Source organism: Mus pahari, chromosome 3 (assembly GCF_900095145.1).
Source record: "Mus pahari chromosome 3, PAHARI_EIJ_v1.1, whole genome shotgun sequence".
In the NCBI taxonomy this organism is placed as follows: domain Eukaryota; kingdom Metazoa; phylum Chordata; class Mammalia; order Rodentia; family Muridae; genus Mus; species Mus pahari.
Genome location: NC_034592.1, coordinates 6,833,653 through 6,843,256, shown reverse-complemented (window position 1 = coordinate 6,843,256; position 9,604 = coordinate 6,833,653). Strand labels below are relative to the sequence as shown.

Here is a 9,604-nt window from a genome sequence, read left to right as displayed (position 1 = left end):
AAAGAAAAGAAAAGAAAAGGTCAGCATCCATTTGACTTCCTACACTACTGTGCTGATACAGAAGCGTTTCTCGTGGATGGTGTGTTCCTAGAAAGCAGTGTCAGCTCCAAGCTTCCTGTGGCACCTGCTTAGGGCTAGGAAGCCCGTGCAGAGGATCCTGTTTAATTGTCCCTCCCTCCCTCCCTCCCTCCCTCCCTTCCTTCCTTCCTTCCTTCCTTCTTCTTTCCCTCTCCCTCCCTACCTCCCTCCTTCCTTCCTCCCTTGTCCCTTCTTCTCTCCCTTTTCTTTATCTCTTTTGAGATCTATTTTTATTTTATGTGTATAAGTGCGTTGCCTATATGCATGTATAATGTACCATGTGCATGCAGTGACAGCAGAGACCAGAAGACTGTGTGTATCAGATACCCTACAACTGGGTTACAGAGGGATGTGAGCTGCCATGTAGGAATTAAACTCAGGTCCTCTGCAAGAGCAGAACGTGCTCTTAACCCTGAAGCCCTCGCTCCAGCCCCCGTTTTCTAGTCATTTTGAGACCAGGTCTCACTCTGCTAGCCAGGCTGGCCTTGAATTCCCGCGAGACTACCAGGCAGTGCTGTGGCTCCAGCCTTCAGCTGACTACCTTGCCATTTCATAAGGATAGCTCTAGTTAGATACTAATTTTAACAGAATGTTTTGAACTCCTTCCAGAAGTATAAGCCTAATTTTCACATTACAATGCGCAAAGTGTTTCAGCATCCCCCAGTCTCATCATTGCTAGCATTGGGGGCTATAAGCCACTAACCAGAAATCCCATAGAGAGATGATCAAGAAATGAAGCATGTCTGAGTAAACATCTTAATCCCAGCGATCTCATCCAGGTGTGTAGCTTGAACTGAGCCACAGGCCGTGCCCAAGCGATAATTCTGCAAAACCTTCCTCTCCTACTGAAGTGATGGAGAGAGCCTCCTGTCCTGGCATGCGCTGCTGCACACTGGGAGGCTTTGAATCAATCCATTCATCAGAAACAGCTGAGCAGGTGATACTTGTGTTGGAGAATTCCTCGTGTTGGGTGTTGGAAGGATTCGTGCTTCTCATGTAGTTTGGTGGCTAGAAAGTCTAAGAAGGGGCCACCAGGATGAGTGGGTGGTGTCATGTGGCAGATGCATGAGTGTAGGAAAGTGGGCGACACAGCAACCCAGTCTTGGTGAAGGTAGCCACCTGGAAGCCTTCGCCCCATCAATTCCTTTCTGACTTCCCAGCTCAGTCAACCCCCTTCCAGCCCTATGCCTTGCAGAGCCCACCACTTCTGAGTACTAGTAAATCGGAGGACAAGGCACCAGCACGTGGATACTTAACTTAGGTTAATGAGGTTGGCAATTGCTTGTTGCCATGGTAGAAACATGCATTTTTTTTTTTTTTAGCTGTTTTCCAAATGGACTGTTTGTTTTTCCTTAGTGATTTATAGAAGACTTTTGCTTATTAAGGATATGAACATTTTTGTCCACTACACATGCCACATTTTTTCCTCCTTGTCTGCAATCTTATTCACAGTGTATTTTATTTACAAGTTTTATGTAGCAAAACTTATCTATGTTCTTCAGTGACTCGTTTCTCCTGCCACATACAGCAAAGGCCTTTCATGCTAAGACTACAGTAACTTTCTAAATAGGCTGCCACATTCCTACTGAATGAACTACTTTTATAAGAATAAATCCTAACTGCTACATAGAGGTTTTCTTCTGGAGTCTTAATTCTTCTCTGTTTTTGTTTGTGCCATACTAGTTGGTTGACTTCTGGTTGCTTTCCAAAACATGTTCTGATATGTGATAGGAAATGGAAAGCTAATCCTTCTGTATTGTTCTATTTTATAGTATGGATACTTGAACGTTCTTCTAGGTGTATTCTGCACCCTACTTCAGGAAGGGCACACTGGGATTCTAATGGAAACAATACCGTTCGTGTTGGTATGGGAAGGATGACTGCAGTCTCCCGGCAGAAGCACATTTAGTCTTGCCATGCAGTCTCTCTCGTGTTTCCTCTTAAGTTCATTTATAGGCATTCCATAAGCTTTGTTGCCTTCACAAATTATTTTGTGATTGGGTGGACATTCAACTATATGGTGCTTGAACTTAAAAGCCCTGCCTGGAAATAGATAGAATGCAAACTATTAAGCTGTTCAATAACTACCTAGAACCTAAGAGGGACATTGTGTGAAACTGTCTAAGTAAGAGACATGTATCCCAGTGCTCACAGCAAGAGCACAAGTGTGGCTGTGCCTCCACAACAGCTCCTCCTGAACTGCCATCACATTCTACTCATTCCAGATCTACTGATGGCTGGCCAATGGCCCAGGAAATTATTTTTTCACAATATAACGCACTGGTTTCTTCCTGTTATGTTTGATTACCTCAGTGAAGCTCCAGGGAAAATCCCCTGTCTCTGTCCCTTCTAAGAAGGCTCTGTGCAGTTAGCTGGGGGACCTGGTCTAATCACTTAGACGACAGCATTGCTTCCTGGGCCACTGCCTGGAGTGGAGTCAGATCTTCATTTACAGTCTTCGTGGACACATTTTGCATTCTCAGCTCATTCCTGGCTGTGAGCGCTCTCTCTCCTCTCTCTCTCTCTCTCTCTCTCTCTCTCTCTCTCTCTTCTGTGCTCCTGTTTGTCATTCATTTTCATCTTGTTACACTTTATAAATCTTTGTAATCCATCATAAGCGTTTGCCGGATCAAAAAAGGCTTGAAAAATGCTGAGAAGGGCTCGTGCCCTATAATCCACACTCTGATTCATTAAATCGCATGATAAATATAATTTACCATGCCACTGGAAAAATAAAGAAGCTTATTCTGAGAGAAAGAATTATATGCTCTATAATTAGAGATCTGTGTCTGTGTGTGAATGTGCATGCTCAGATGCATGTTGTGCTGTATGTCCACAAGCATGTAGGCGCAATCTATGCCTACGTGTGTCCATCCAGAGGGCAGAACGGGATGCTCGGTGTCTCCATGGTGCTTTGAAACAGGGCTTCTCACTGAGCCAGAGGCTAGCAGCTGTCCTGGGTATGCTGCCTGCCAGGGGAGTTGTAAGCATTTACACAGCTCCAGGCTCCCTGCCTCTTACCTGAGTCTTAAAAGATTCACACTCACCTTCTCACACTTGCAAAGCTCATATTTCGTGAACCATGTTTTCATTCCCAGAGACTGGTTTTTGAAAAGCAATTTTAGCCATAGTTCTTTAAAAAAAATAAAAATCAATCTCAAAAAAACAACAACAATGAATTAATGAAAAAAATGTAAAAATCAGTCAACACTAGGAAAATGATTATATAGATAAACTTCAGACTTTAAAGATTGACTAGAAAATATATACTTTATGAGTCATCTGCGTAACCATTTGAAACTCAAGTTCTCATCAAGGATGTTTGCTTCTATGTAACTGTTTCTTGCTCGGAATCATGTAATTTTTAAATTATATTAATGAGAAATAATTTTTGGGTGACCCGGTATTAAATTAAATATGCTGGTGTGTGTGTGTGTACACACAGGTGTAGCGGTCAGACATTAATCATGAGTGTCATGCTTAGCAGCAGTGTGGATAGCTTTTTAGGTGTGTACCAGAGATGTGAGCTCAGGTCTTCATGTTTGTGCTAAGCAGTTTCCAGTGAGCCATTGTCTTAGTGTCTTATTGCTGTGAAGAGACACGATGACCATGGCATCTTCTATAAAGGAAAACATTTAATTGGGGCTATAGCTTTCAGCTCAACAACCGTCTTTTATCATCAGGGTGGGAAGCATGGCAGCTTGCAGGTAGACATAGGTCATGATGGAGAAGGAGCTGAGAGTTCTACATCAGCATGCAGAGGCAGCAAGAAGAGAAAGACAAGCGCCTGGCTTGAGCTTTTGAAACTCCAAAGCCCACACCCAGTTCGTACTTCCTCTAACAAGGCCACACCTCCTAATCCTTGTCAAGTAGCCTCACTCCCTAATGGCCAACCTGTCCAGTATAAGCCTATGGGGGCCATTCTTACTCAAACCACCGCAGTCATCTCCTCAGTCCCTAATCAGTGTTAAAAATAAACAAATAAACATGAACAATTAAGTTAGAAAGTACTTTGAAATACCAGAGTCTCTTAAATCTTAAATCCGGACGAGGTGACTGAGACTCAATTGGACTGAGTTTATTTAAACTAAGTATTCTGAATACCAAAGCGGAACAGTGAGAAGCCCATCCCGTCATAGGAAGCAGTTGCTGTGCACCTTCATAAAAGATGCTAAGCTCCAAGAGGGCTGAGTTGGTTTTACCCATGATAACCTTGAGTGGGGATGGAGAACATGGGAGACCCCTGATAGACCCGGAGCGCTACAGCCTGAACCTGGAGCACCGCCTAGTTACATCCACATCCACAGCTTATTTCTACACAGAACCATTTCTAATACTTTTATTTGAAATTATCTAATCGGCAAAAGCCCCCCTTAGAAAACATGTGAAGACAATTGCTGGCTTGGGTGCTCTTGTGTTCCTCTGGTGACTACAGAAAGCAGTAGAGGTCGGCCTCTTTGCTGCGCAGCTTCAGCAGGCTCCCCGGGTGAAACATGAGATCCACGATGTAATCTTCGGGTGGGGGCAGGTTCCCGATCACGCCTTTCCGAGCCTCGTTCACCAGCTTCACTTCATTCCACCCTCGGCTGTACTCACCACGCACCAGGCTGCAGCCTACCCCGATTTTATCAGCCAGTGCCTGCGGGAGGAATAAGACACCAGGGGCTCAAGGTCATTCCCAAGCTGATGGAGAGAGATCCTTAGTGGGAGAAAGTTTAACACAGGCATGCAACTAAGTTTGACTGTGAGCAAGAAAATGGAGTAGAGAGGGAGGAGCCATACATGGGCTGTCCCCGAGGGCTTACCATCAGGATAGACTCAGTGTGTGCCAGAGTGCCCTGGGAAAGGACAGTTTTCGGGAAGTTAATGGAATGGAATACAAGTTGGACTGGGTGGTTGGAGGGGAGCTAGCCCAGGGCTCCAGCCCATGTCTCCATCTGTCTGTCCAAGGCCCAGGGTACTCTTTGGCCATGGTAGGCAGTGAGGTTGAAGTAAGTCCTATTTCCAGCCAGTCTGCTCTGTGGTGTAGAAAGAACCATGGGGCAAGATGGCGTCAGGCTGCTACTCCACAGCACGTGGTTCCTTCCTCTGATTTCCCTTGATTTAGAGGGGTTGTTGTTGTTGTTGTTGTTTTGTTTGTTTAAATGGAAGAGGATGTGGTACAACTTAGAAGCCCCAAGACCAAGTTCTCAACACAAAGGAGATGTATTTGACCCAGACAGAGGGCAGGGCACAAGAGACAAAGACAGGAGAGAGAAAAATGGGGGAGAACAGAGCAAAGGGGAAGGGGTATTTGTCCCTGGGACAAAGGACTGTCTCCAGATAGAGAGGAGACAGGCATGGCCCAGAGAAAATGGCTGTTTATAAAGGACAAAGAAGAAGACCCATGTTAGGATGAGGCATTTAATTTTAACAGGACGTGTTCATTAGGTGAGCCTAAGGGAGTTTTTGATTGCTGGACTTCAGTACTTCATAGCTGGACCTTGATTGTCAGCTTCTAAAGGAGGAAGTAGCCAAATAAGGGAGTGACCTTGGTGATTAGTTTTGGGAAGGTGTTCTAACAGTTTTTAGCAAGTCAGAGGGAGAGGGGGGAGAAGGGTAAGGACCACCAGAGTTATGTTTGCCACGCTTCAGGCAGCTAGAGTCCTTTCCTTAGGAATCCTTAAATTAATTTAGAAACGTTTCTGCCATGCCATAATGAATAAAAGCGTTTGTTTAAACTGCCCGGGTTCAGATTTCAACTCGGCCCTGATGCTTACCAACTAGTGTGAGCATGAGCCGAGTGTGAGCATGAGCCAAGGCCACGCTTCACAAGGCCAGGCTTCCATTTGTTCTTCTGTGGGCAGGGAAGAAGCATGGCTACCTTGATGCTTGTGTGAGGAGGAAATGAGTGCCACGTCCCGTCCAACAAGGCCAAGTGTTCCGGACAGGCCAAGGTGATAAAGACTTGGTGGTCATTCTCAGGCCTCTGAGGCTTTGATTTGGGTACTGTTTGTCCTGTAGCTGAAGACAGCTTAGAAAGCAGTGACCTGACTGCAGAGCAAAAAGTATCAAAGTCTGTCTCCCTCGGATACAGAGACTGTGTGTGCGCGCGCATGTGTGTGTGTGTGTGTGTGTGCGTGCGTGTGTGTGTGAGAGAGAGAGCGTGTGTGTGTGCGCGTGTGTGTGAGAGAGAGAGCGTGTGTGTGCGTGTGTGTGCGTGCGCGTGTGTGCGTGTGCGTGTGTGAGAGAGAGTGTGTGTGCGTGTGAGAGAGAGAGTGTGTGCGTGTGTGTGCGTGTGCGTGCGTGTGCGTGTGCGTGCGCGTGTGTGTGCGTGCGCGTGTGTGTGTGCGTGCGTGTGCGTGCGTGTGTGTGCGTATGTGTGCGTGCGCGTGCGTGTGCGCGCGCGCGTGTGTGCGCGCGCGCGTGTGTGCGTGCGTGTGTGTGTGCACGCGCGCGTGTGTGTGCGCGCGTGCGTGTGTGTGCGTGTGCGTGCGTGCGCGTGTGTGTGCGCGTGCGTGTGTGTGTGTGCGTGCGCGTGTGTGCGTGTGTGTGTGTGTGTGTGTGAGAGAGAGAGAGAGAGAGAGAGAGAGAGAGAGAGGAGAGAGAGAGATTCTCCAAAGAAACATTTACTGGTATGTCTCTTACTTCCTACTGAAGAACTTTAAATCACTGCAATAGATAACCACCCCCATTTGCTAGAGTGCACCCTATTTGTTGTAAAGTACTTTAAGGTTGTGACCTAAACAGGGATTCAGACATCTGCCTCCAGTGTGCAGCCTAAGGCAATTTTCTGAGTTAGTGAGTGAGTTAACTAGCTTGTGTCTAAAAAGCTATTTTCCTTGTAATGTGGAACACCCAAAAGTCCCCTGCTCAGAGGGAAAGGGAGCAGGGGTGGGGCTTAGATGCTGGAAAGCATTAAGAAAATGCAAGCGATAGGCATTGGAAATGGATTGACATACACCTCCACCTAAACATAGACAGCCCTGTCACATTCTGCAGCCTGTGCATCAGAGTGGACAGAACTGACAACTGGTCCCAGTTGGTTGGCAAGGCAGCTATGAAAGATGGAGGAGAGGAAGGGAGCCGAGGGAGTTTGTGCAGGGATAATCTCTTGTGTACTGTGTGGAAGCATCACCTGTCAATAAAAAGCTGATGGCCTATTAGCGAAAGGCAGGAAGTAGAAGGTGGGAGATCCAATAGAGAGATTAGAACTCTGGGAGATAAATCAGAGGCTCAAGATTTTCCACCTGAACTCTGAGGAAAGATAACCAGCCGTGGGGCAGACATAGAATAGGTTCAATGGGTTAAATAAGGCACAAGCTATTTGGGAAACAAGCTTAGCAGAAGACTGTTGGGGTCTCCCACCTCCACTAATCACTCTCCCTCTAAACATTATATTGTGCCCCCTACAGGCGCATAGGCCCACCAGAGAGTTGCTACCAAGAGGACCTCCCCAGATCTCCCAGAATGCAGAGTCCTTGGACCGCCTACGTCAACAGGCACTCATCCCTGCCTCGATCCTCAGACCCGCCTACGATCCCTTGGACCTGCCTACGATCCCTTGGACCCAACTACGATCAGACTGCTACGGCAACTTCAAAAGATTTAAGGGCGGGCTGGGAATTTTTCTATGTTACTTAAACAGAGACCAATTATTAAACTTCGAGCCTTGATCAGAGTCTTGTCTAGGCTCAATTTTCTTTTGTAGCCTATTCCCTTTTAGGATATTCCCGCCCATCAGGACAAACCCAGACCGGAGTGTTTCTGCGGGCAGAAACACTCAAGTGGCACCCAATGTGGCCTGGGGCCTGAAGACGGCGGGAACATCAGACTCGGCCTGTGGAGCTCCACGCGTAACAAGTATCGTGCATCCCGGGGGGGAAAAAGGTACTTATTATAGGCACAATGATGAATTGAGTGATGAACTGCTAACCCGGGACCCTCATCTATCGTGGTGGCAGCATACAATGGGGATAGAAATTTCAGGCATGTTTATGTCCGCAGTCCTCGGGAACTACATCAGGCGAGAGAAATTGGGTTTGAAAAAAGGAAAAAAAATTTTTTTTTAAATTCTTTCTGGCCATGGCCTAGAGAGTAAATGTATTGTAATATTCTCCTGGAGACAGACCAAAGTCCAGAGACATCTGGCTTTCGCTCTGGACTCCTACAGGAAAAGTTTACCTCGTATGTATTCTTTATGTCTGGTGCACCAATTATCCACGTGTCGAGTCATGTGCGTTCTTGTTTCGTTGTCTAAATGAGTGACCGTTCTGTGTTCCATGTCTAAAAATATTAAAGGTGGCTAAAATCTTGTCTGCTTGCGCAGCCTTGGCACTGCGACCCTAAAGAGGCTTGTGGCTTAGCCAGGAGTCAAACACACCAAGAAGGCCCCTGCAAAAAACTGCCTTTTAGAGTGCCCTTAAACTCTAAATTTTAAAGCAAAAAAAGGCTGATAGTCGGTTTCTTCCTAAAAATTTCCCATAATTAGTGTTTTTAGTAAGTGACAAGTGCCTTTATTTGTAATTTTATAGCTAAACAATGTAAAGTTCTGTGGTCTAAATTTAAAATTCGTGTAGCCGCTTCATTTGAATTTTTGACTTGTTTTAAAGGTATAAAAAATGCTCTGCATGGTTTAAGTTATTGATGTTCATTAAAGGTTATAAATTGGTTACAAATGGTTAGCTTTAAATTGGTTAACTCAGGGTTGGAGTCATTTAAACACGTGGCATAAAGTAGGCCAAAAAACCAGGCCTCTTAAAAAACTTCTAATTGAGATATATTTAACGCGACTCCTTCCTAAAAAAGTAGGCTTAAAATAAGACATGCACTCATGGGTATACTTTGGCAGCCAAACTTTGTAATGTAATAGTGATGTTTCCACCACTACTTTCAAAGATGATAAGGTGTTTTAAAATTGGGCTTTGCCTTCCCACGTGGGGAGGACAAAACTCAAAACAGCCTTGGCAGGCTTTTCCTTTGTTTCACAAACCGCGCCAAAGAAAGTTCTTGTGGCCTCACCCCCTGCCTTCAGGGAAACTACCCACGTGTTACTAATAATAAAGATTTAATTCAAAATTTATAAGAGGTCGATCAGGCATTACAAAAATGGCTTGGCTACTTCATATAAAATTATTAAAGAGTTTGTTTTTCCTTGATAATTGTTAAGGGTTTGCTTCTAGTAAACTGGTTATCACTAATAAGTTTTGCCTCTGAGTATAGCTTATACAGCTTACATTATATAAAAATAATTTTTATTGTCTATTTTTATTTAATACAATAAGCTAAGAGTTAAATTTTTCAGTGTGGTAAGTTATTAGCTATGACTTATACAAAAAGGTTTACCTCAAATCCTGCTCTCAGAGACCGTATCCTTTTGATGTTTAAGGTTTTAGTTATGCTAAATAAAATTGTGATATTTAAAATTTTACAACAAATAATTGATTTGCTTCAAAATGTTTATTTTTTTTCAAGCTTCCAAGAGATGTTAATGGGCTAAGATCTTATTATAAGGCTTCAAATTAATTTAAACCTTTCTATTTTATCT

At 44.8% G+C, this 9,604-nt stretch overlaps 1 protein-coding gene across 4 annotated transcripts in view; it reads right to left on the bottom strand.

Moving 5' to 3' along the window:
• Positions 1-4,391: 4,391 nt before the first annotated feature.
• The window catches only part of Armc3 (armadillo repeat containing 3), a 99,983-nt gene continuing 94,770 nt past the window's right edge, over positions 4,392-9,604 (bottom strand). For all 4 annotated transcript variants that reach the window (XM_021193603.1, XM_021193605.1, XM_021193602.1 and 1 more), the window contains one exon: positions 4,392-4,717. In XM_021193603.1, the coding sequence (XP_021049262.1) occupies positions 4,508-4,717 (210 nt within the window). In that variant the 3' untranslated portion in view covers positions 4,392-4,507. The remainder of the gene's footprint in view (positions 4,718-9,604) is intronic.